Raw genomic sequence first — 27,637 nt, forward strand, 5'->3', positions numbered from 1 at the left:
AATTAGATGAAATTAGTTCTAATATAGATATTTGAACACAGCTCTAAATTTGATCCATTCAATATGTTAAGAAACCAGGTTTGTCATTTACTTTTATCTTGTTCTTATATCGCTTTGCAGATAATAAAAGGCCTATATTTTACAGGCCCTCGCAACTAAAGCTATATCAAAAATCAAGAGTCAAAAATCACATAAAGTGATATATCTAGTGCTATGAATATACGATAACTTCTGTTTAAAGTGATATATGATAGACTAATGGGCTGAAAAAACTCTGACCTTTGTTTTGGTTTTCAATTCCACCCCGATGTTGTAATTTTTTTAATTTTACATTATTTGTTGGGTTGGGCTATTTAAAAATGATGGCCCATGAATAACATTTTTACTAAAAATTCTCTCAGAATAACAAACATGAATTATAATTTTATAACAATAATGTATAGTTTGTAGTTACTGAATCATAAACATTTACATAAAATTATCACTTGATTTGTCATACTTTGATAATTAAAATTATATTGAATTAATAGAAGATTATTACAGCTCTTTAGATTAAAAAATTGTTTATGCCACAATAGAAATTTGTGTAGCTATCCAATGTTTCGGTCGCTTAATAAGTAAATTTTTCTTTACCACCTTCTGTATAATGTGCCTTCACCCCTAAGTCTATGAATCTTGTCTTTGACGATTATGACTCATTTGATGGAAAATGTGTTATTACCAAAATATTTATGTTATTCAAAATATTCGTACATGAATGAGATAAAATTAAAGTTCATAAAGGTTGAGTCAAATAAAATTGAATAATACATGGGCCTTTATATGGGCTAAGCCATTTACATATCTAACATTATAAATAGTACACTAATGGTTAAAAAGTAGAAAATAAAAATAAACAGCACACAATTAATACTATAGTAACTGGAATTGAATATAAACCAAATTTCTTCAATTCTATTTATCATCTCTGCTGTGACCATTAATTGGTCACCAAACTAATCAATCATAATTAATGCCATGCAGCCGTGACAGTTTTAGCTGGCTGGACATGTACCGGCAGCACAATTAATAACCGGCTGCGAGTAAAATAATCTGCATTCTTCATTTGATCTCTGCCTAGGCCTGTCCGGAATACAATTTTTCCGGTCATCCTTCGCCGGTAACCTAAGGCACAAAGGTGGCTCACTGGAGAAGAAGTTATAGGAGTAAGTGAAATTTTGCAAGTTCGGCAAGGAACATATACTCTCTGGAATATGACCGGAAAACTTATTACGTGCAACGTTTAGCTGCTCCAGATTCGTGAGTTGTCCGATGGATTCCGGCAAAGATCCCGATAGCTTGTTACAGCTAACGTCAAGAACTTTTAACTCTTTTAAGAACCCTATTTCTTGAACTAGACATCCTTTTAATCCCAAGTTAGAAAGAATAGTCTCTTCAAGCGCCGCCATTCTTCCTATACTCGGCGGAATACAACCGCTAATCTTGTTGTTTGCCAGAACCAACACTGAAACCGGCGAGTTACCTAAATTTTCCGGCAATGCTGACACAAATTTATTATCGTTGAGGAAAAGCGCATCAAGATTCAGATCAAAGACTTGTTTTGGAATATCTCCGGTGAACTCGTTGAATCTAATATCAAGAAATTTGAGTGAAGGAAGAAAAAAAACTACGCACGGAAACGAACCGCTAAATTTGTTGTTACTTAAATCAAGCTCATAAAGAAGACGGAGTTTGATAAAACTCGCCGGAATAGTTCCGAAAAAGCGGTTAGAGTTTAAGTGAAAAAGAGCAAGGTCTTTAAGAAGCCCTAGCTCTTCCGGCAAGAACCCGGCAATGTTGGCGTGGTTGAGGTCGATTCCGGCGACTGTTAATTTGAGAGGGTCGTCGAGGGCAGGTGCGCAATAAACGCCGGTGTAGTTGCAGACATTATGGCCGTACCAATTGGCGGTGAATTGATTAGGGTCGGAAGTGAATGATAGTTTCCAAGCTTGGAGAGCTATGTAAGCTTCCATAAGTCTAGGGTTTGGGATTGATAAGAGAGGAAAAGGATAAATATTTTGGTGAGATGGTTCTGTAAGGAAGAGGATGATGGCGATGAGGATGGGCCGGAGAGATAGAGAGGTATATGAGTTCTTCATTTTCATATACAAAAGCTTTGTGAGGTGATGACAGGTTTTTATAAGTTGGAATACCACTTTGGTTTATTATAGTTGAGGCGAGCTGATAATTTGAGATTGATCTTTACTTATTCTATATATGAGTTTAAACTCTCGTAGAATAAAACTTATTTAAATTCAAGTCGACTTTTCAATTTTAAATTTTATAGAAGAGTCGAGCTCGAGTTTAACATCATTTCAATTCGACTTGATTACACTCTTGATATTATGATAGTATCGAATGATACTTGCTAAATAAATTTATCTATTCAAAATTATAGTTCGCTGGTTAAAAATATTATTATTGTTAAATCTTGCCAGTTTTGGTTTATTATTATTTTGCCTTTGTCAAATATGCCAACTACTCGTTTGGTGCTGACATGGTGCAATATTAAACATTCATGAATATGAATTTATTTTATTTGACATACAACATCACATTATGTTAACTCCAAATTAAATATGAATATATTACACTTGATGGAACAAAAATTAAATCATAGTATATATGATAAGCGAGATATAGTTACTGATAGATGAACTCGTTCATAATTTTAAGTAGTAATTGGATTTGGGAGTCATAAGTATGATTTCTCTTTCTGCTTAATTCAAAATCAAAATAATAAAAATAAATATAATTATGTGTTGAGAAACTAGATTTGTGAAGAGTGAATAGAGACTGAAAATTACTTAGAATTTCATTTATCAAAGATGTCCAAAATATTAAGTCTCTTTTGTCTCCTATATATATATGCTTAATTTCGATTGGTTGCATTTTTGGCTTACTATATGCATAAATGTATATAGATTCTCCCACAGGAAAATTCCATAGCCAAGGCCATAATGTGGATTCATGTATAAATGAAGAAAATACAAGGAATTCTTTTTCATGTCTGAATATGGAGATGCATAGGTAAATAAGTATAAAATATGCTTTATTGGTCATGTCACTATCTTGCTAGCTAAGTGAATTTCAAGCAATTCTAATGATGCATAATAAATTAGGCATGTGGGAAGGTGCTGTAGATTTTTGATTTAGTTGTTTTAATCCACATGCTTCACCACCTATATTATGACCATCATTATAATCTAGCAGTTGGATGTTAAATTGATCAAACACACATAAATTTTTCAGCAATAGATGTACTATTAGTTTGCTGAAGGCAATTTTTCTTTTTATCAATTTATAACGATAACTATGACTATGATTAAATTGATAGAAATGTTTTAAAAGAATTTGACAGTTTGTTTTTTTTACATTGGTATTCTATTTATTCAAAAAAAATAAAATTGGTCCAATCCGTTAAAAATACAAATTTTAATCTAATTTTAATAAACATGTTTCATTGTAGCTGACTATCCAATATTTTCAAATAAAATTAAGTTTTTTGACAATTTTTCATTTATGATCATACTTTAAAATTTTGTCAATTGTAGTTTAATTTTGATAAGTGTCTTTTGATTGAAAAAAATGGCCTTTTTCTATAAGTATGTCTAGTTGGTTACAATTAAAATGCATTATTAAAATTAAGTAAAAATCGACGTTTATTAAAAAATGTAACCATAAATGAGCAAAGTCGAAAATGTTTGATATTAAAAGTATGCCCTAATTTAATTAATTTGTGGAATATTAATATAACTTGTATTTAGCGAATAACACTATCTAAATTAATTTTAAAAATATTTCAGTCCATTTAATCAAATAGTAATTATATATAGATAAAGTTATTTTCCTTTTCTTAAAATTAATGACACCATTAATTATGTTGATCTAAGTAATCATGTTACTTACATATATATTGAAGCAAAGAAGAGGTTTATAATTAAATATATCTGTTTTGGACCACCCGCATTTCTTTGTGTTTCCTGAAATGTATGTGTATAAGCAGCACATAATAAATGAAGGAAGATAACATGAGAACAGGAGGATGAGTTAGGCTACAATGTCTTTAATGCAAACACGTTACCACTGTAAATGAATTACCTCTAGCTGAGTTGCCGATCGCCATCCACCATCATTATCTGTTCGATAAACCGAAAAGATTCTTATCAAGTTGCTTTCTGGCCTAGGTTTACTCATTGGCTTCGATACACTGCAAGGAGGGACACTAGCGTAGCCAGAAAATATTATCGGGAGCGAAGTATATAAGGGAACAATTCACACATAGTCGACTACACCGTTAATAGCGGAGTTCCAAGTTAGGAGTTTTTAGTGGAAACAAATTATGGGTCTGTTTAATTCAGCAGTTTCTTATAACTGATCGCTCATAGTTGTTGCTGAAAACTGTTAGTTTTTAGATGGTAACTGATAGCTAATAGACTATACGTGTTTGGTGAAATTCAATTAAATGTTTACATGTAAAATGACCTTAAAGAGTGTGATTTTTTATTTTTATTTATTAAGCTATAAATATACTATATTATTTAATAAAAATAATAAAATTTATTTTTTTATATAAAAAATAACATTTAATTTAATTTTAGTTATATTGTTTTGATAAATTTATGATTTATTTAGAAAATTATTGAATCATAGCTATTTTAATATAAATATGATAATTTTATATAATTTATAAATAATTTAAATAATTTTATATATTTTAGAAATAATATATTTTAGTAGGGATAGTTTTGTCCAAATAATTAAAAATATTAAAACAACTAAAAGTTCCAAAATGAAGTTTTTTCAACAGTAGCTATTTGAAGGTTTGAAAAACTCTTAAAAAAATAAAAAAACAATAAAAAATTTAATTCATATCTATACAATTAAATTACTAATAGTTTAATACTGTAAATTTATAAAGCATTTTGTAATAGTTACAAATTGTTATTTTTAAAATAAATAAAGAAAAATATGATAATACTAAGTTTTACTTTGTCCTTACTTTTTTTTGTACTTGAATTCAATTAAAATTTTAACTTTAAGTTATATTTATTTCGAACCGTCCAAATTCGGAACCCTCGAGTTGTAATTCGGCATGTAAGCACAATTTGAATGGTTTACGGCTATTTCAATATTTTTTAAACCATAAACCAGCAGTTTCCAATTAAAACTGCCGATTTATAAACCGTCTCATGGACAGATAAATTTCGAGTGAAGTTCAATCTAATATAAAAACTCCACACTTAAAAGAGAAATTGTTAATAACAAATGTGATAAAAAAATTTTATTGACAATATATGAATAGAATGTAGAATATATAAGTGAAAATGACTACATAAACCTATTATCTTAAATTCTTATGCTTAATAAAATGTATTGTTTATGTTTGTGGTTGCCATTATGGGCTCATAGATACATTCTCTCATATATTGCATCTTGTCCAACATTTTGTTAATGATTTCAGATCAAATGGGATCTACATAATAACTAACTCTCATATCAGATTCTTCTTTACATCAACAATAAATATTAAATCTTTATGGTTATTAAATTTTACTTTAGTATAAAAAAATTATTGCTTCATGTTGTTTGACAAGATCCGATTGCCATATAGATAAATTTAGCATGAAATTGTTAAAAAAAAACTCACCTTTGCTTATAATTTTAAATTTTAGTATTTAGAATGAAATAAATTTATAAATTTATGATTAAAATGAGAACCTAGTGAACCTAAAAATTCAAGCAAGTTCTATATAACTTTCTATGAGTAATTTTTTAGTGAGAAATTACTAATGTTACCGACATCATTTAATCACAAAAAAAGAAGACATGAATAGCATGGAGCAGAGTAAATAATAATAATGTTAATAAGTGGTTGGGTCCATATTCCATATGTAAAAATTAGTTTTGGCAGTCTATGGACACATACATCTTGTTGTAGGATTTACTATAAATACAAGAATCGAAGATTGCATTTTAATGTGAAACCGGAGAGCAGGTAAGCTTTTAAAGTTCACACGACAGCTAGCATCGCCTCTGGTGTATATTCGATTTAAACCGAATCAAATTAACTTTTTTTTTTGTGAGAGAATCTTAAATTTTTTGAAATATCAAATTAAATGCATCGAATTTATTAGTCCGGTTTGATTTTCTATTTGATTCGATTGTATTAAATTTCTAACAACTCATTGAATAAGTGCATAGAAAATTCATAGAGCAGCTTTTGGTTAGAATTTTCGTTTGTAAATGATACTAATCCAAAATTCTAAAATTATCTAGAATTCTCACTATTTTAGATTTTCTAAAGTATTTTTACTCCAACTCAATACAACAAAATTTATCTATATTATTTTAGGCTAATAATCATCCATAAACTCTAATTTTAAAGGCCCTTATAAAAAAAACCCAGATGTTTAAAACGATAAAAAAATCCCCTAAATTTTGTGATGGCACTCAAGAAACCCCCCAAATTTCAAATATGACCAAAATACTCCTATTGTTGTCTTTTTCGTTCAGCTGGCATTCTTAAAAAATATATTAATGCCATATCAGCTGACGCATCATCAAAATACCCTACAAAATCAAACCACCAAAATTACTTCTAAAACTATTAAAATTTAATTAAAAATAATAAATAATTTAACAGCTCAACCCAATTAAACACAAATATAATTTTCTTTTAAAATTTACATCTTTGTATAAAATTTAACATGGCGTTGGATTAAATTAAAATTAGGGGGAGCCACATCCAAATAAAATTAATTAAATCCATCAAAAATTCAAGGTAAAGCACTAAACATAGATTTTGAAAATTTCAAAAGTGGCTTTACTTTTTTGCTTCATGTCTGTTTCACTCTTTTTAGAGCCGGTGTTGTTTTTTTTCCTTTTCTTTTTTTAAATTAGAAGTCGGAGTTGTTAGATGTGTTATGAATCCATTTTTCAACTTTTTTTTATGAAGGGTTAGTGTCATAAAGATTTACCAATTTTACACGTTTTCTCATTTTAATCACGCAGTTTAAATTTTCTTATTTTCGTGCACGAACTACCATTTTTTCTCAAATTCATGCACGGTGCTGAGGTGTCAGGGCTCCATTGATGTAATTGGCTGAGGTGTAGGTCATTTTACACTAATGAATAAGTGTCATCTCAGCACCGTGCATGAATTTGAAAAAAAGTGGTAGTTCGTGTATGAAAATGAGAAAATTTAAATTGCTTGATTAAAATGAGAAAACATGTAAAGTTCGTGATTTTTTTTGACATTAACCCTTTTATAAATTCATGGATGTTTTTTTATATATAATTGAGAAAGGGAAACGTTTGTGAGAGAATTTGAACCATGACCTAATAATTTATTGTCTAGCGCTTATATCATTTGAATTATAATTCATTGGTTAGATTCATGGATGTCAATTTAAGTTATAAACGTGGAAAGGGATTAATTAGGGATAACAAATTTATACATCTAAAAACATACTATAAAGCATTTATCAAATATATAATCAATAAATTTTTTTTACCAGTTCAGCTATGAAGTATTCCAATTATATCAAAGAAAATAAAAAAAAAGGAAGGATCCAATTAATAAAAATAAAATATAATTTATTCTTTCAATTTATTTTTAAATTAGTTCATAATTAATGAAAAAATTATATAATTTTAAGAAATTATCTATCTAATTTACATAAAAAAAATTCTTCAGTTTTGTCGAAGAATTATAATTTGTTTCTCTAACTATGGACTATTTTATCTAACAAATAACTTAAACATTCAAGTTTATCTTAATATTATTTATCTAAATAAAGTTTTTGTTAATATTAAAAAATGTTGAACCAAACTATTATTTTTTTTATTCAGAATATGCTTATAAATTTACAATAATTATAAATATAATAATTCATCTTCGCAATAAATTTATGTCTCCTAACCATTTTCATATATTATTTTACTAAATAGTTTCAGCTAAGGGCAGGGCGGACCTAGAAAAAACATATGGTGGACAATTATATTCATTTTATAATTTTGAATCTTTTGAAAAAGTATCAATATAGAGTCAAACGTTATAGTTTTATCACTTTATTTTTTTTAGAGTTATAGTTTTATCACTTTAATAATTATATTTTGCTCACCTAAAACTTTATATTTTGTGAATTTTTTTTATTTTATAAACTTTCAGTACAATTTTGCCCATTTTATAGAAAAACTACGATTCCAGCACGAGCCAAGAATATCTAATTTTGATTTATATGGATTGTAAAATTTTAAAAGAGCTCATTAACTAATGAGTCAATATCCAAGAAACGTATTTATATTGTCAATATAGCATTCAGAATATCATTTCATTCAAAATTTATATTTCACATAACTCAGTATTTGAAGCCGGTACAATTTTATTCTTAAAAGTAGGTGAACTTTAACACCATGAAGGTTCCAAAAATAGTGTATTACTTGAACCCGTCAACAATTAAACTAAATTAAATTAAGCATCCCTATCTTTAGATCTTAAAATGATTGGGCTCAATTTCAACTTTTATACACTAACAAAAAAATACAGTACCAGTGAGGAAACATCATTATTCATTCCAAAAGTATGTACAGTCACACAAATAAGTAATAACAGAACTCCGACAATATTATTTTTCAAGCAAAACATCAATATAAAACAAACAAACAATAGCTCTTTATTTTTTATTTTTACACGAGCTTTGATGCTTATTTGATTCAAATGAACTAATTAAATAATGAACAAAGGGTCAACGCGCCCCTTTAACTTGTAACACGGGGTCATCTAACCCAATTTATACTTTTTTGAGCAACTAACCCCAAAACTCTTCATTTTTGGGTCAAATAACCCCACAATTTAAATTTTTATTTTAAAAAGTAGATTTCGAATAATTATATCATAACAATTAGGGAAATATCTAATTATTTTTTTACATCTCTCGTCTCCAATTTATATTTTACACATTTTAAAAATATAATTATGGGTTATTTGACCCAAAATTGAAGAGTTTTGGGGTTAGTTGCTCAAAAAAGTATAAATTGGGTTAGATGACCCCGTGATACAAGTTTAGGGGGCGCGTTGACCCTTTGTTCATTAAATAATAGTCGTCTAATATAATAGTGGGATACTTGATGATTCTAAAAAAAAAATCTAATTTTTTTATTACAATAAAAAAGAGTTTAGAATCTGAAACCCCCAAATTTAAATAATACGCCAACTACTAAGCTATAAGAATATTTTAAAAAAAAAAAAATTTATTAATTAATATATATAGTCCCTTAATTAAGGATATTTATAATAATAATGCACTGGTGGTGGGGGTGGCGGAGATGGTGATGGTGGAGGAGGAGGCGGTGGTGGAGGTGGAGGTGGAGGAGGCGGTGGTGGAGGAGGAGGTGGCGGTGGAGGAGGAGGTGGCGGTGGCGGTGGCGGTGGAGGAGGTGGTGGCGGTGGCGGTGGATTTCTTGAACATCCAAATGCGTTACAATTAACAGGATAACCATAAAATGCCTTACATTCTTCAGGCGATCTCTGCTTAGGCGTAAACGGTAAGCAGTTTTGACGATCATCTTTAGCTTGCAGCTTAAGGCAACTCGGTGGCTCACTATAGAAATAGTTGTAAGAATATGTAAAATTCTCAAGCCTGGGCAATAAACATATACTCTCAGGAATCTTGCCGGAAAATTTATTATGCGCCACATTTAGCTGCTCCAAGCTTTTCATTTCACCGATAGATTCCGGCAATGAACCAACAAGCTTATTAAAGCTTAAATCAAAAACTGTAACTTTATTCAACAGCCCAATATCAGATTGAACACAACCTGTCAATCCCACATTCGTCAGGATTATTTCGTTTAGGGTTTTCGCCATTTTTGTCAAACTTGAAGGAACACAGCCACTAATTTCATTGTTAGCTAATACAATAACAGAAACTGATGAATTCCCGAAATTCTCAGGCAAAGATGACTTGAATTTATTGTTGTTGATGAAAATAGCATCGAGTTGTAAATCGAACAGTTCGGAAGGGACATTGCCGTAAAATTCATTGAATCTTATGTCAAGAAATTTGAGTGAAGGTAGGCAAAGAAGAACAGGTGGGAATTTACCACTAAATTGGTTGTTACTTATGTCGAGTTCGTAAAGAAGGCGAAAATATCGAAAGCTATCCGGTATAGTACCGGAGAACCGGTTAGAATTCAGGTGAAAAAGAGCTAGGTCGGCGAGAAGACCGAGTTCCTCCGGTAAACAACCGGCTATGTCTGCATGGTTTAGGTCAATACCTGCAACAGTAATGGTGTAAGGGTCATCTAGGGCAGGTGCACAATAGACTCCTGTGTAGTTGCAGACATTATAACCATACCAATTTGAAGTAAAATTTTTAGGGTCAGAAGTGATTGCATGTTTTAAAGCTTGAAGAGCTGTGTAAGCTTTTGAGAGTCTAGGGTTTAGAATGGGTTCTGGAGATGAATAATTATAAGAAGAAGAAGAAGCTTGAGAGCAATTAGGGTTTGAGAAGAGTACTATAATTGTTAGGATGCCTAAAAGGGCTAGTTTGAACATTTTGGAAATGAGAAAAATAAAATTATCAAATTAATGATGAGTTTGAAGTGATAATCAAAGGATTAGGAGAGGTTTGATTTATACGTGTGGATATTGACTGTAATATTTGAAAGATGAATTTTCTTAATTAGATTAAATTTGGATATCAAATTAAAAGCAAAATAATTTTTTTAAATTTCGATTATTTTCCATTTGTATTTGATTAATTGTGAGAGGAATTCATCAAAAAGAATCGTGAGAGGAAAAGCTAGCTGATGAGGTAAGTACGTATATGAAGATTAGTGGAATACAGAGAGGTTTCACATTTGATTGATTTGACTTAATTGATGAAGAAATTAAAAGATGTGAATTAATCACATAAAGGTCAATACTTAATTGATTTATCGACTGAACATACATGAAAATCTGAAAATTAAGCTTCTGGATATAATTTATATATTAATAAAATGTGAAACATGAGTTAGTTAACACTTCAATTTTGGTAAGTTTTTTATGTTTTCTTTCATGTCAATACGTCGACGTTTAACTTTCTTGTGTTCCTATTATCTAAAACCGGAAGAAGTCGAAAATAAAGGTATTATCTAGTACTACAAGATAATGATTTGATATTTCAGTTAATGTTTGGTAATCCATAAGTCTTACTACCTAAGCTTAAGAAAATCATTACTTGTTGGTGGCTGCATACATTTTAAAATATACAATAAAATCATTATAGAGGACAATCATAAAAAACTAGATTAATCTAATTTAATTTTAATTAATTAAACATTATAATTATCCAAGTTGACAAAGCAAATGGATATGTATAAGTATAACTATAAGCATACGTTTGTACATAGATGGTAGTAGTAATTATTAGGAAAGAGTATTAAAATAGTTTCCCATTAAATCATTGAGGTAATATAATATATGTTGGTTAGTTTTAATTTTGATTGTGGCGTCTAGAGGTAGGAAATTAAAACACCGGATTTGATATAGATCAATTTATTTTCTTTGATATTTGGTAGTGCTAGCTATTGTGATGGTAACATTTTATTTTTTTAAGCTCCACTTGCAAGTGTAAAATACTATAAAAAGATAGTCAAACATTAGCAAGACAAACATGCTTCAACATAAAATAATAAACAAAATGAATAATCCTTTTAATGGAAGAGACTCAAAATTTTCAAGAAAAGTATATCAATTATATAATTCTTAATTTGATTGGAATTTTTATGATTTATAGATTGATAGTATTTTAAGTATGATTTTCTTTAACACTACCATTAATTATCACTAATAAAAATGTGATTGCCCTCTAATGTATCGCAACCTATATTTTGGGCTCTAATATAAAAATAAATTGTGAAATTAAATTTTATATACGAAAAGTGAATGTAAATAGTACTTTATAAGCTGAATTAGTATAAAAAGAGCACCTAATTGAAAACTGAAGAGAAATTTGAGAGTCAACATACCAAACTCTTTAGACAATGTCAGCTATATCATGAAAAGAGTTGATAATTAATTTTCAAACTGCAAAATTACTTTTTTATTCATTTTTCATCTTCTTCTTTACCATAGCTCATTATTCCTTTCTATTTAAAAATTGCTAATTACATCACAAAAATTGATCAAGTGGCTATCACTTTGGAAAGAGTATACCTGAAGAACTTTTCAAAGAGGGTTAATTTTAAAATTTATTAAATTAAGAGATTATATCTAAATAATTAAAATTGAATCAGTTGGATTTGTCAAACATTTCCCAGGCCCATGGTGGTAGTATATATTTATAGTGAAATTATTTATATAGTGCCTAATGATAATTTAGTGTTTGAATTTTTATTTCTTTGAAATTAATATTTTTATTTACGAACCCTTTAGTTTTTTTTTATAGCAACATGGTGTTAATAAAGCATAGTAGAAACCGTAACCACTAACCAAGTAGCTAGCGCATTCACTTGCTAAATGGAGGGTTTTCTATGGTAACGATTGCATATTTAATGGAACTATTCTTTTCCGGTCAATAAATTTATAAATGTTACCATTAATTAAAAAAGGCAATCTTTCTTCTAAAAAAACAGGGTACTAATAAAGCCATAAATTAAACTTAAATATATATGTCATTATGAGATAAGGTGAAATTAGAAAGAGGTTGAATATTTCACAAATATTTTTGTATATTAAACAAGGATTAGCAAAGATTAGACAAGATTGAAATACAAAAAAATTAGAACAGTCATAACTAACTCTCAGCGAGGTTCTCATTTTTTACTGATATTTATCCTTCATGATTTTGCGTTGCTAAATCATTATTTTATTTCAGAAAAGAAATGAGCGAATTCAGCATAGCAATTATGACTAGAGCATGCGTTATTAAACAATAAGGACTACTTTAGTATTTATGACCTAACATAGGGAAGCAAATAGCAATTAGGACCAGAGTATTAGTTTTTCAAACAACAAGGACTGCTTTAGCATTTATGGCATAGCCTAGGGAGGCAAGTAGCAATTATGCCTAGAATTTTCCTTTTTTGAAACAAAAAGGACTACTTTAGCATTTATGACCAAACCTAGGGAGGAAAATGTCAATTATGACTAGAGTATTAGTTTTTAAACAATAAGGACTGATTTAGAAATTATGATCTAACCTAGGGAGGCAAATTACAATTTATAATGAAGTAATTAAACGGTCGGGATTCTAGTCATCACCCGCGAAATAGCTGCCTGCTTAATCACAGAACTCAAAAATTACTAAGATCTCTGATAAACCCTAATTGCAGTAACTGTACAATCTAATTTTATTTTGGTGGTGTTATTGGAGCAGCTATGGTAGGATCAGGTACAGCAGCTTCCACAGAGGGAAATGGAGTTTCATTGAAAGATAAAGGCAATGAATTCTTTAAAGCCCGCAATTATCTCAAAGCTGCTGCTCTGTATACTCAGGCTATTAAGCTTGACCCTTCAAATCACACTCTCTATAGGTACCTCTACCAAATTAGGGTTTAATTTTTTTATTTACTTATTTATTTATGTTTGGATTGTTAGTCTCTTAATGTTGATTGTAATTCCATATTTGATTGGCTAAAACTTGGCTTTTGTTTGATTGTTAATCGCGTGGTATACGGATGATAACCTATAATTTTGATTTAGGGCTGGTAAAAATAGAAATAAGGCAAGATGTTTAATCGGCAAGTTAGCTTATAGTCAGTTCGATGTGGTGATTTATTGTCATGGAGTGCCTAAATTGCTATCATTTTTATGCTTCTCATATTGGAAGTATTTAAAATTATGTCGTAATTAATATATATTCATCAGTTATAATGCGAGTAAAAGGCAAATGCGTCTGTCCACTTTGTCTATGAAAAGATTTATAGAATGATGAAATGTGTGCGAGCTTCATTTTGATGGGGTGCGTTTTACTTGCATTTCAGAGTTTAATCACATCTATTTTCTGGTGTAGATACTAGAAAGTAGTATGGCAGATATCTATCACTCTGAGACTAATTTTACTGGCCCTGTTCCATTTCAAAGCCATAATTTAATGACATGCAGTGTGCTTTTCCCTCCATGGCTCCATTCCTCTATGGCCTAACTGTTCCAAATGTAATTGTAATTTTGGAACTACCCATAGCCAAATCTTAAGAGGGTTCTGTGTTTTCTATCTTCAAATCTAGATATTTTTCTGGATTGTGGATTCTCTTCTTTATGTAATTTCATTTAATTGGCTCTCATTATGCTCATGTGTTGTCGATTATCTAGGCTAATTGTAGTGTCATCTTCATAATCTCCTTCTCACACAAAAAGGCACGAGAATTAGATGGTGGGCAATAACTATCTGTCTTTTGTTGGTCATCTACAAATGTGGATCAAAATATTTTGTCAATATTCATTTTATGTTAAGCTGTTTGTGGTTTACCTTACCTGTATTTCTTCCACTGCATGATATTCAACCATTTTCCAGCAATCGTGCTGCAGCATTTCTGCAATTGGTTAAGCTTAGTAAAGCACTTGCCGATGCTGAGACAACAATCACATTGAATCCACAATGGGAAAAGGTGTGCAAATGTACAATTCTTTGGCATGACTTGCATGTAATTTCCTATCTGCTCATTACATTTGCCAATTTGATTACCACCAGGGATATTTCAGGAAAGGGTGTGTATTGGAAGCAATGGAACAGTATGATGATGTATGTCTAGAGATCTTATTACTTTAGATTATTTGGTATCTTTTTCTGCTGGAGCATATGATTGTGATTTAAATCTGATAATAGTTGACCTGTTCAACTAATTACAGGCCTTGGATGCGTTCCAAACAGCTTTACAGTATAATCCACAGAGCACTGAGGTATCAAGAAAAATTAAGAGGATATCCCAATTGGCAAAAGAGAAAAAACGTGCTCAAGAAGTGGAAAGCCTGAGGTCTAATGTTGACTTGACAAAGCACTTGGATAAATTCAAATCTGAAATGGTGAGTGTGCAAGTGAAAAATTAATAATTTTTTCCCTCGTCCTCCATTTTGTGTTTTCCCTTGCTTCAAATTTGTTTTTCTACATCTGCTTCTGAATGGTGAATTTTAGTTATAATATTTTCAGTGCTTTGTTATGAAGAAGGATTAATTAGGTTTTTCCATTTGCAGTCTGAAAAAATTGGATCTGAAGAATGTCTGAAAGAAATTTTCTCTTTCCTTGTTGAGACAATGGAGACAGCTGTAAAATCATGGCATGACACTTCTAAAGTTGATCCTAGAGTGTACTTTCTTCTTGATAAGGAAAAGACGCAAACCGATAAATATGCTCCAGTTGTTAATGTTGATAAGGTATGTGCTAAGGCTCTTAATGTCTATAGACTCTGTTGTATACAAAGTTTACATCTTTTCTTTTATGGTTTGTATGCCAAAGACATTCTTGGTGGCTTCAATTCACTTGATCATTTATGCAGGCCTTTGAATCACCCGAAACACACAGCAGCTGTTTCACATTTCTTAGGCAGTATGTTGAACAGTCATTCGCAAAAGCAGCTTGCTTAGTGACGCCTAAAAATATCATATTTTACCCACAGGTAAAGTTTTACTTCATAACAATTGTAATTCTGCTTAGGTCTGTATTTTGGGCACGTAGTCCATCCACAAGAGATGCATTATTTACATAACTGTTAACATTGAGAACCTTGGAAGGCTCACCTCTTAAAGCTAAGCTCTAGGGGAAGAAATCCCAGAATTTTGTACAGCCACATAACCTTTCTCATTTAATTGACGCGGGACTGGATTTTTCCGTTAGGAGGAAACATCATTCTGGTAGTGGTAGGTAAAACTTCTGCTCTCTTCTCGCAATGGCTAGACTTTTAGGTCGAGCTCTGCTAAGGTACTCAAATCTAACAGATTTCTTGTGTAGGTTTGTTAGAATTCTAAATGCATATTCAAAAGAGAGCATTGATCTATGTCTATCTTCACTTGCTCAATTTTATTGGTCTACTGGAATCCATTGTCCTTGTAGCTTTTGGGTATTATAGTCATCTACAATTTCTAAAGTTGTAAGTTGATAGGTTTTGAAAATGGTAATGAGTTGCTTATAGTTGAGTTATTCATTCATCAAAGTCCTAACCTAAGATGCTTAAAAGTTCTGTGACATGATGTATCTTTTATGTTCGGTTTAGTTTTGCTTGCTAGCCAGTTCACATTTTGTAGGCCTTGTTGGTAGTTTCTGAGATGCAACAATACTGAAAAGCTAGTGTACTTAGCGGATATATCTAGTTTTGATGTGCGTATGGCATCCTCAACAAGATCTTAACATTGCATGCCTTTTCAGGTTTGGAAAGGTCAGGGATCAAGGAAATGGAAGCATGGGCAACAAGATGGCTTCTTTGTTCAATTTGAGTCGCCTTTCTTGCGACAAGTATGGTTTATTGCGAGTTCTAATGAGAAGGGGCAAACACTTTGCAGGTTCTCTCTCTCTCCTGTTCATTAACTTTCTCTTCAATTACTCTGCAACTCATCATGAAGAACTGCATGCAATGAGCTTATTACATTCATTTATAATTTTGCCGATGCTTACAAGCTAATCCAAAAGGATTGTTCCAATGGTTTTTTCTGTTATACTCAATTTATCTTGTCCATCTCCAGGGATCCAGAGACGCTAGATATTGGTGCACATGAATTGTTTCCGCGATTGTTCAAAGAGAAGCTGCCTAATCCCTAATGAATTCACTTATCTTCCAGAAAACTCAGAATGCAAGCTTCAACTGAAGGGCCACAAATGAAAAAGGTGCCTTTTGTTCTCCACTGTGCATGTATTCAAAATTTTGAAATGTTTTTTTAGTTGCTGCATTTCTGGAGTCTTTTTGTATGACTGCTTTGTAGTATTGTCAAGTCGGTGTTTCGCCCTTGTATTGAGTGGGTAAATCCCCATCCAAAATAGTAAAACTTAGCATTCAAGATATGAACCACTCAAATCTATGTTATATTTTGATTTTGATGCATAAAAGTACAAAGATGGATTAATTAGTGAGTTTGACAAGCTATAGTTGGACCCAGATGTAGTATCAGACATTGGGTTGTGAATCGAATTGATCAACCCAAACTGGATTCACTTTGCAAGAATGTAGCATGAAGCTGCATGCTTCTACAGCCTCACCCACTGTTAGGTAAATCCATTCCCGACCAATTGCTTCAATGAACTTAGTTTTGTCTAGCTTCTTAATCACTTTACTTCTTGGATTTGCCAGTACTAGCTACATCCAAATCATACTACTTTTATAATTTCAAAATAATAACTTAATCAACTATATATGTATGTATGTATGTATATATGTAGTGTCGGTGCTTCATGGATACGTACATTAAGGCCTCTTCTATCAGTGTTCTTTTTAACTTCTTCGGGCATGCTAATCGTATCTATGCTCCCAATAGCTGTAAATTGAATTTGAAATATTAGGGGATGACTGATAGAGAGAAGTCATTTTGGTCTTTAAATGTGTATCGCTAAATTGAATGGACCCATTTCATTAATTGAGGTCAAGTAAATTAATAGCTTTCTAAAATTAGATTAGATGGATTCAATTTGAGATGAAATAATAATTAAATTTTGATTGTTTGATATGAAATTATAAACTTCTAGATTTATATTCAGTCTTAATGAATGAAATTAGACTCGAATGATTCTTTCTAATACTTGTTTATTGACAAAAACACATACCAGTCATATCAAAGTATCACATAGTGTAAACTGGGTTCTCCTGTGAATTTTAGCCTATTTTCTTCTTCATTTATCCATCTTGAAACTTGATTACAAATTAAAATTAGCCAATATTGTACTTTTATTTTTGCATTCTATAGATTATTATATTTAATATACCTTTCCCTTAAGTAGTTGGCATTAGCAAAGTAGATAGGTGCATCAATTTGAAGAATGACAACTCCAGGAACACTCTTAGCCATTGGATATTGTTCCATGCTTCTGTAAATCATTGAATTCGGAATGTTTCCTAGGCAGAAACTCCTTGGCCTGGCGCTAAACAAAAGCATCCTTAGCGGTGAAAAAGGACTCATACATGGTGCTCTTCTAGTCAATAGTCTAAAAAATCAACTCAGACCGTTGATTCTTTTGGGGTTTGCAATATTTGCCTTCTTAAGTCAAAAAATATAGACACTTGTTCTGAGGTAGACTCAGTCCACTACGGTATCCGTGAATTAAAACAATTAGTATATTATAACACCTCATTAAAATGAGGATATTCTTATAATATCATTATTCAAAAGTGTATGCAAATAACAAACTAAATTACAAGAATACCTTCATTTTAATGAGGTATGATATGATTGGCTTGGTCTATGAGTGACGTGATAGACTGAGCAGATATCAAAGGAAGGTTAGAAAATGAAATAAATTCGAACACTGAGTCATTAATGGTAAAGACTAAATGGTTAGAAAATGTAAAAAAAAATGAAAGGGACTAGTAGAGAAAAAAAAGCGCGGTAATATAATATTTGTGTAATTTTCTCTATAATTAATACATTTACATGCATGTTAAATATGGAGGGTTGAAATTTTTTCACCTAAATAAGATAGGTAAATTTTGTTATACAAAATATTCACACACTGTTCATAACATACCTTTTAAAATAAAAAAAATAATATTCAAAAATTATTTTTGATTTTGACTAATTATTGAATCGAGTTAGATTAATTAACTTATGGAAAAATAAAAAATAAATTATTTAAAAAGAATCAAATATTTTTATTATTTGAGCTAATGTGAATTAGTTTATGTTCTATACATTCCAATTTTGTCATAGTGTTTTCTGAAATAAATAAATTTAATAATATTAAAATAAACTAGTAATTCAATTTTTTTATTTTATTTATTTTATTTTGAATTATATGATATTAGGCATAATTGCTCGAAATTGTAGCAATCATGGAGAAAATTATAAAACAAAAAGTAGTGCTTTGTAAATCGAACTGTGTAGTCATCGATTTTTGATTTAAATGGATCAACCACTAATTGAGTAATTATTTTTTCAAAAATATTTATTCGGGACTAACTTGGGTCCTGGTGAGTTTGATGGACCAATAGCAGTCTCCTTGCCTTTGGGGTAAGTGTTTATGCGATGCTTTTCATGAATTTAAATACCGTTATACTTGTTATTCAAATATCATATTTTATTTTTGTTGCTTGAGCAATATCCAGAAATAGTTTATGCCTTAAACAGAGACCTGTAGTGATGGGTTTGGTAGTAAATTTGTTTTTGTTTGGTCTGTTTTATCATTTATGTAATTTATTTTTCAGGAAAGTTGAGTTGAGCTTTTTGACTAAAAAATGATTTTGGTGTATTTTTAAATTTGATGAATATTATTTGTTAATGATTTCTTGTTTATATAGTTTTTATTTTATTTTCTATGATTTAAATACTATTTATTTTAAAATTTATATAATATAAATTTGTTTTAAGTTTATATCATTTATTTCTTGTTTATTTTATAATTATATTCTCTTCATTTTTTTTATTTTTTTTACATACTTTATTAATTGCTGTTTATAAGTTTAAAACATGTTATAATCATCAAATAATAATTTGTAGATGTGCTAGAATGTCATAAATTTATAAAATAAATTTGAAAAAAATAAAATAAGATTTGCACTTGCAACGGATTTCAAATGGGTTATTAATATTACATTTTGATAACATTTGAAAACTCTTTCCACTTTAAAATCATTGAGATGGTTAAAATACAATTTTCACCTGTTTCAATGTCAATCAATTATGGCTTTATGCAAATACTTTGATGATCTAACATAAATTTTATGTATATTATCTATATATACTATATAAGAACAAAACGGATGGGGAAAGAGACACATTTACGTTAATGTCCTTTTTATTTATAAAATTTAATTATTAATTAACAACTCTTAAGATAATAACTAAGATTAGTGTATTAATTAAAATAAATTACTATGTTAAGATAAGTTAAAATAATAACTAAAATAAACTACTACATTGAGATAATTGTCTATAATACTAATTAAAATAAACTACTCTAACTATTTAATGATTATTTTAATTATTTTTTAATCGTATAGAATTTTAAATAAGATAAACTATTTCAATGAATTACTATTTTTATTTTTATTTTATATTTTCTATTAGAATTTTTTATAATTATAAAATTTGAGTACCAATTAATTAAAACAGTCACTTAAAGTATTTACTAAGATAAATTATTTCAAATTAACTATTATTTAAAATTTCATTATTACGGTTTATTTTTATCCATTTTCATTTGTTTTTCATTTATTTTATATTTTTTTATTAAAGATTTGTAAATTTAAGACATGTTGAATCATCAAATGATGTTGAATACAATATGAAGTAAACTTAAAAAGATTATGTTTTGTTACTAAAAACCACATTTTAAATTGATCAATTATCATGTCCACATACATTATTATTATCGAATAACTTGCATCTCGAACATGTTTCATTTTTAATAACATATAAAGAGCGCCCAAAGTCAATATGTATATTTTATGTTGCATTTAGATTTTATTTATTTATTAAATTTCTGATCTCTTTTAATCGTTTATCATTATATATAGTTCAATAATTGTTTTATTTTAAATTTAGCTTTGATTTATGTTTCATTTTTTTTTACTTTATTTTTATAAATATAAAAAATGTTAAACCATCAAATGATGATTATAAAGTATGTAGAAAGGTTATTAACTACTCATTTTTTATATATATTTTTCTTTTAAATTAATTAATTGTATATTTAAATCGTTTTATTTTGTCGGAAAAAAACTTAAAATCCGTGTTAAACTATCTAACGAGAATTTTACATATTGCGGTAGAAGGTCACATGTTTTATATATTTGATATTTTATTTTAATTTATAGAATATTTATTTTCAAATTATTTTTAATAAATTTATATAGAAAAAATCGTAAACTATAATTTTTTGATTCGTTTAACTGCAAACAAATAATGATACTATTTTTGTCTGATTTAACTACAAACAAATATGGCCCAATTACTTAAAAACCACTCACCTTATAACTTTTTTTCATTTATATCATGACCTAGAAAAATTTTCAAGAGAAAATAACAAGAAAAGTCATAAAATGAACTTTATTTTCGCAAAATACCATTTTATCAAAAAGTTTACGCACAATACCATTTTTTCAAAAAGTTTACATTTAATGTCATAATAATCAATTTTCTTTCACTAGCACCATCTCTTCCTTTCTAGAATATAGCTGACCATTACCCTTTCTTACCATTGGTTGTAAAGTTATGACTTCTTACTCACCATTCAGTTTAGAATGGTGAACTGCGCATTTGGTTGTAAAGTTATCTTCATGTCCTTCATTTTTATTAGGTCTGCTTCCTAAGTTTTATATAATTCATTTGAATATTAAGTAATGGAGATTCAAGTGGAAATTTTATTTTGCTTAAATTTAAATATTTATTTTATTTTACTACTTTTTTAATTTTTTAATTGAAATATTTATAGAGCAGATATAAACTCCATTTTCAAAGAAAATTCAAAAAAAGTAAAGATGAGGATTATTTAAGAAAGAGACAAAAAAAAGTAGATGTTGTCAATGTAGTTTCAAAACTTCGGACTAAATATTACATGCAGCACCTAACACTTTTTAAATAAACAAGCTTAATTTAGAATACAATCAATAAAAGACATTTATAAGTTCTAAAACATTAATTATCTATTTATGAATAAATATATATTTAAAATAAACTAAAAGTAGCGAAGAGGGTGATTACTTATAAAATGTACTAGAATTACTTTACGTATTACGCACGTAACCCGTAATATGATAAGTATTATTACATATATCTGATATATTTTTGATATATATTTGATACATCGTTTCTACATATCTGATACATCTCTGATACATATTTGATACATATTCGGCCGTTCAAACTCCTTTTTCTATTTTTTATCGATTTAATTAAATCAACCGACTAATTCGATCGGCTTGTTTTTATTTTTTAAAGTTTTATATATTTAATTTATATTTAAAAATATAAATATGTTACTTTGTTTTTCTTAAATATAATTCAGATTTCGTGATTAAAAAATAAATACATCTCCGATACATATTTGATACATCTCCGATACATATTTGATACATCTCCGATACATATTTGATACATCTCTGATACATATTTGATTACTAATTTATCTTTTCCAAAATCTTTTGATCGAGAAAGTGAATTATATGTAGTAAATTGGAGTTTAATTAACTGAATGTAAAGTTTTGGTGTTTTGTGGTATAAATGTAAAATAAATGAGTTAAATGGTAATTAGTGTAATTGGAGGCCAATTTTTGACATTTTTGTTGTTTTCTCAATTTTCAATTGTACCCTATTTTCGATTTTTATATTTCGTTTGTACCTTAAAAGTAAATTTTTTGATAATTTAATTAATTTAAAGATGAAAATTTTAAAAACAAGATATATAATAATGATTAGCATTAATATTTTATTAGAATATAGGTTAAAAATAAAGGACTAATTTAAACTATTTTTTTAAAAAAAAAAGTTTAATTCAACTCATTAGGTAGAGATGAAATATAAAAATTAAAAATAGAGTACAATTGAAAATTTTCCTAGGTCATGGTATAATAAAAAAAAGTTATAAGGTGGGTGATTTTTAAGTAATTAGACCAAACAAATAATGATACTATTTGATTTCCGGAGAAAACCCTAACGCCTCCAGTCTGCTCCTCCCTAGCTACCCCGCTGTTCGTTTGACGCTGCCATTGTAATACTGTCAACTTCATCACTGTGAGTTGATAAAAGTATCGGTCAATTGGGTCCCTGCTAGGGTTTGAACTTTTATTTACCTTATATTTCACGAAACAGCTCCAACATTGAGTCAAATGACATAAATAGGATGTTGAGTTTTCAGAATCATTAAACTTCCGTGTTATTTCATTTTGATCAAAAAATAAATATACAGTATGTTTCAAAGTAAGAATATAATTCTAAAATTTAATAGCAACCAAAAATTCCTTAGTAATTTCGGTCAAATTGAGTCCTGTATAGCAATCAGATCTTTCCGTGTATATTAAAATTTTACGATTATTGAAATTTCATTTGGCGCAAGAAATGTTTTTATTTCATATATATATATATATATATATATATATATATATATCTAGCTGTTTTTATAAGTGTTGGGATGCTTTCAATAATGGAGTTTGATTTTAGTTTAATTTCATGGCCAAATATGGAAACCAAAAAGTTAAATGAACTTTCTATTTTGCTTTCAGCATGTTCTAGTTCCAAACAGAACTTATTTATTCTTATATTAATTTGAATTTTTTAGCAACTCATTTTTTCTCTGGATTAATATGATGATCTGCAAGTTTAGACTATTTGCAAAGAGCACTCAATTCAAGTCAGAGATTCTTTTACGTCTGGTGTTCACTATATGTATTTAAAAACTTGTCTGTCCATTGTACATCTGGCATATTGCGTTAGAAATTGTTTCTTTAAACCATGTTATAATTTTTTTCTACGTATGAGACATAATAAAAACCTCTTTAATATGCACATGCATAATTCAGAATGTTGAGGTTTATTTGTCACTTCCTAGCATATATATATATATATACACACACACTATGATCTACCAATGTGCTAGAATTTGCATCACCTAAAAGGCTTCAGCTAAATTGGTTTCAGTTTCAGCTAGGGCTTGACATGTTTCTTTATAGTTTTACTGTTTACATTTTATTATATGTTATTCAAACAAATCAACCTCCAGTTGGGTCACCATTAATTGTTGTCCTACAACAGTTTGCTGGACTTTTCGCATATTGCTTTGTTTCTAATCATGTAATATCTTTATGATCGATGATTCATGAGTATTCTTATTTTAAACATCAAACAATAATGAGTAATTGTGAATTTAATTTTGTTCTATTTTTTGCATTTATAACATGTTGTATTCAATGTACAGTACTTCCTTGTTCAGTTTATATAACTTCGCCGGAATGGACTCTCCAAATTCAGAGCAGCAATCAAGGTTGCAAGATTTGAATGATAAACTTGAGAAGGATTCAAACGATCGGGATTCATATGTATCACGAAGTTTTTTGTATGCAGAATTGAAAAACTTTACAAGTATGTTCACAAATTCTGGTGAATTTTAAGATGATTCTTTTTATTTAAATGGTATAAGTGTTAACTACTATTGTTTTTAATGTTCAGAGGCTTATGAGGATATTAACACAGCGTTAAATCTAACCCAAAAGAAAGATAATCTTAAAGACAAAGAATCTGTTGCAAGATTTTATGTTCACCGAGCACAAATTTACTATTCTGGGAAACAATATAAGCGTACGTATAAAAGTATGTAAATTTAGAGTAGGCAGAGACACAATTTTGAAGGAACAATATGAAAATTATGATGATGATCTATCACAACTTAACAAAACCTATGACAAATGTTGGAACAAAGCTCGAGGTAAGTTTAATTTATTTATACATACGATTGCAATTAAAGAAATATTGAATTGATATCGAGTTATTTATTTTACCTACATGAGATGCTGAGAACAAAGGCAAAAGTCCCGTTGAGATAAAAGATCGTAAGAAAAAGAACTTTGATAGGAGAAGAAGGCTACTGCGGATCCAGCAATCGGTGAGTCTTTAGCAAATTCAAATTCAAATGTATATTATTTATTAATGTTACTATTTATTTATTTATTTTTGATTAAAATGTTAATATTTTTTTTGTAGAAAAAATTGAAGAATTAACCGTGCATGATGAGGATGTGGTGGGTAAGACAGCGAGCGTCAGTACTATCAGGTTAGTATCTAATTTTGTTTCCTTCAATTAACTGCAATAAATTATTTAACAGTCTACTATCTACTGATAATTGATTAATGATTATTTATGTATGCCATTTTCAACACAGGTCAGTATACTGAGCTTCACAGACATACTAGCTTAGTAATGGATTCACTCTGCTTCAATGATCATTTTGGCTAGCTGACCATTTAATATTTCGGTCTATCGCAAAAGTAATCGTGGCTTCAAATTTGGTCTAACTTTATGTTTCTACAGATTAAATTGGCAATTTTGTTTTTTTTTATTAGTTCTATGATTATAATGATTTGATATAATGGTAAATTTGCAATTTTGTTTTTTTATTGGTTTTACGATTGGCTAAAACTAAGTTATGTTGAGTGCTCATCTTCTTCTGGTACCATAAGATCAGTTAAATGCTATTTTCTCTTGTTATTAAGAAAAATTTCTATTGCAGCGGCAATATCAAATGCATGTGAAATATATATGTTAGTAGTGGTATGTCAGTGTATTTGTCAAACAATATTGAGTACAAGTGATATATATTAGTAGTGGTACTTCATTTTTAATCATAATACTATTGGCAGGGCTACAAAAATATTCTAAAATTGTGCCGTCAAAAAATTAATTTTATTGTTTATTAAAAAGGAGAAATTTTAATATGATAAAAAAATTAAGTATAAGTATTTTATTCAAATAAGGCTAATTAAAAAATAAAAAAAAATATTCAAAAGAAGAAAATGAATGCCTATTATAGTAATGTCTAAAATTTAGAAATTGGTCTGGCCCTATCAATAGCTGATCTGGAAATATCGCCACCTAAAAAATTATTATTATATATTGAATTTAGTGAAGAAGAAAGTTTTTTGTATCATAAATAACATTAGAGACTAATTAGAAAATAGGTTAAAAATAAAAATTTATTTTAAACTTTTATCCAAGTAAAAAAAAGTCAATTTAATTATTTTGGATCAATTGAAACACAAAAGGATAAATTAGGATAGAATTGGAAAAATCCATACATCAAGATATATTTGCAAAAGCGGCTAAAGGTGAGGGAGTTTTGAGTGATAAGGCCTGAATGAAATGTAAATTCTTGCGTCTTCCTTTTGTTTTGAATACCGGGATTGCTATGTTACGTCATTCTACAATATTTATGCATGTATTGATTTTTTTTTCCATTTATAAATATGATGTGTTGTAAAATGATGGTGACACATTTTAGGCTAATAATCACCCATGGCCTCAGACTTTTAGGGTTACGGGCGCAAAATCCCCTAATGTTTAAAAACGGACGCTAAACCTCCTGATCTTTGTGGCGGCGCTCACTAAACCCCCTGATGACGAAAATACCTCTGGCGCCGTCATTTTTAGTCAACTGACATTTAAAAAAAATAAAAAAAATTGGCGGCGCCACGTCGCCTGCCACATCACCAAACTATCCTAAAAAATTAAGACACCCAAAATATCCTAAAAAAATCATACAACCCTATCTAACCCAAACCAATTATATCCCTAACCAACCCATTTCAACAAAACCAACCTCCGCCGCTCGCCGCCTACCGATCATCTTCTCCGGCATGAGCCGCGCCTATCGCCCGCCGATCATCTTCTCCGGTATGAGCCTCCGCCCGCCGGTCTGTCCATGAAGAACAGATCTCCGTTCTTCATGGGTTTGAACCCATGAAGAATGATGTTCTTCATGAGTTCAGATCCATATCTGTTCTTCATGGCTGTCCATGAAGAACAGCAGATCTGTTCTTCATGGAGCCATGATGAATAGATCATCATTCTTCATGGACAACAATGAAGAACAAATGTTGTTCTTCATGGATCTGAACCCATGAAGAACGATTCTTCATGGGTTCAAATCCATGAAGAACACTGTTCTTCATGGAGCGTTTTCGAGAAAAAAATTAAGGACCGGAAAATTTTCCTGTCATCTTTAAATTGGAGAAGATGCCGAAATTCTTTTTAGCGATGGTTGGGTGGAGGTGGTGGTTGGGTTAATCAAATGGTTTAGATTAAATCGGGTTGGTTTTTTTTTTTGTCTTTTTCTGAATTAAATTAGGGTATTTTGGGGGTTTGAAATTTTTAATGTATTTTGCTGACGTGGCGTGGTCAGTTTTTTTTTTAAATTACAGTTGACTGAAAAAGACGGCGTCAGGGGTATTTTGGTCATATTTGGGGTTTAGGGGATTTAGTGAGCGCCGCCACAAAAATCGGGGGTTTAGCGCCCGTTTTTAAATATCAATAGATTTTGTGTCCGAAGCCCTAAAAGTTAGGGGTCATGGGTGATTATTAACTCACATTTACATAAGATAATTTTTTTGGCTTTTAAATTAAAGTTTTGTTCTGTTCGCGAATTTCAAATTTGAAACTAATAGACTTACATAATCTTTATTCCAGATACTAATATTGGTTTCAATCAAAGTGATTGATAGCTAGTGATCAAAAAGAAAGAATTTAAGAATCAATAGAGAAGACTAAATAAATCTTTACTACAAAAATAAAAATATTGAAATTTCTTCAAGTTCATTTAAATTTGAGAGAATCATGTTCACGATTTACATCATTCATTATAAAATGAACGGTGTATAATAATTTGATTAACACCGATCATTTTACAATAAATGATGTGGATCGTGAATATGACCTCCTCAAGTTTTAAATAAATTTAACCAGTCCAAAATAAAATTACACTATGATTA

At 29.5% G+C, this 27,637-nt stretch overlaps 3 protein-coding genes and 2 long non-coding RNA genes across 5 annotated transcripts; 3 read left to right on the forward strand and 2 right to left on the reverse strand.

Moving 5' to 3' along the window:
* Nucleotides 1-799: 799 nt before the first annotated feature.
* On the reverse strand, nucleotides 800-2,192 carry LOC126666699 (leucine-rich repeat extensin-like protein 6). Its single transcript, XM_050359546.2, has one exon. The coding sequence runs from the start codon at nucleotides 2,142-2,144 to the stop codon at nucleotides 1,035-1,037; it is 1,110 nt and encodes a 369-aa protein (XP_050215503.1). The 5' UTR covers nucleotides 2,145-2,192; the 3' UTR covers nucleotides 800-1,034.
* A 6,955-nt stretch (nucleotides 2,193-9,147) lies between these two features.
* On the reverse strand, nucleotides 9,148-10,656 carry LOC126669520 (leucine-rich repeat extensin-like protein 6). The gene has a single exon (XM_050363009.2). It carries the CDS (start codon nucleotides 10,598-10,600, stop codon nucleotides 9,323-9,325), a length of 1,278 nt encoding a protein of 425 aa, XP_050218966.1. The 5' UTR covers nucleotides 10,601-10,656; the 3' UTR covers nucleotides 9,148-9,322.
* Nucleotides 10,657-13,266: 2,610 nt separating this feature from the next.
* On the forward strand, nucleotides 13,267-17,080 carry LOC126670569 (U-box domain-containing protein 70). The gene is made up of 8 exons (XM_050364327.2): nucleotides 13,267-13,563; nucleotides 14,544-14,637; nucleotides 14,721-14,771; nucleotides 14,879-15,052; nucleotides 15,221-15,400; nucleotides 15,523-15,642; nucleotides 16,389-16,522; nucleotides 16,703-17,080. Exons 1-8 carry the CDS (start codon nucleotides 13,409-13,411, stop codon nucleotides 16,776-16,778), a joined length of 984 nt encoding a protein of 327 aa, XP_050220284.1. The 5' UTR covers nucleotides 13,267-13,408; the 3' UTR covers nucleotides 16,779-17,080.
* A 7,015-nt stretch (nucleotides 17,081-24,095) lies between these two features.
* On the forward strand, nucleotides 24,096-24,733 carry LOC126670072 (uncharacterized). The gene is made up of 3 exons (XR_007638640.1): nucleotides 24,096-24,238; nucleotides 24,326-24,581; nucleotides 24,664-24,733. It is a non-coding gene; the product is annotated as an uncharacterized LOC126670072 (long non-coding RNA).
* On the forward strand, nucleotides 24,726-25,075 carry LOC126670073 (uncharacterized). The gene is made up of 3 exons (XR_007638641.1): nucleotides 24,726-24,758; nucleotides 24,857-24,926; nucleotides 25,036-25,075. It is a non-coding gene; the product is annotated as an uncharacterized LOC126670073 (long non-coding RNA).
* Nucleotides 25,076-27,637: the final 2,562 nt, after the last annotated feature.

Source organism: Mercurialis annua, linkage group LG2, assembly GCF_937616625.2.
Source record: "Mercurialis annua linkage group LG2, ddMerAnnu1.2, whole genome shotgun sequence".
In the NCBI taxonomy this organism is placed as follows: domain Eukaryota; kingdom Viridiplantae; phylum Streptophyta; class Magnoliopsida; order Malpighiales; family Euphorbiaceae; genus Mercurialis; species Mercurialis annua.

Bases quoted from the DNA above. Each gene is read 5' to 3' on its own strand.
- LOC126669520 (XM_050363009.2), bottom strand. From the start codon at position 10,600: ATGTTCAAACTAGCCCTTTTAGGCATCCTAACAATTATAGTACTCTTC.
- LOC126666699 (XM_050359546.2), bottom strand. From the start codon at position 2,144: ATGAAAATGAAGAACTCATATACCTCTCTATCTCTCCGGCCCATCCTC.
- LOC126670569 (XM_050364327.2), top strand. From the start codon at position 13,409: ATGGTAGGATCAGGTACAGCAGCTTCCACAGAGGGAAATGGAGTTTCA. The intron at 13,564-14,543 runs GTACCTCTACCA...ACCATTTTCCAG, and splicing joins TCAAATCACACTCTCTATAG to CAATCGTGCTGCAGCATTTC. The intron at 14,772-14,878 runs GTATGTCTAGAG...AACTAATTACAG, and splicing joins CAATGGAACAGTATGATGAT to GCCTTGGATGCGTTCCAAAC.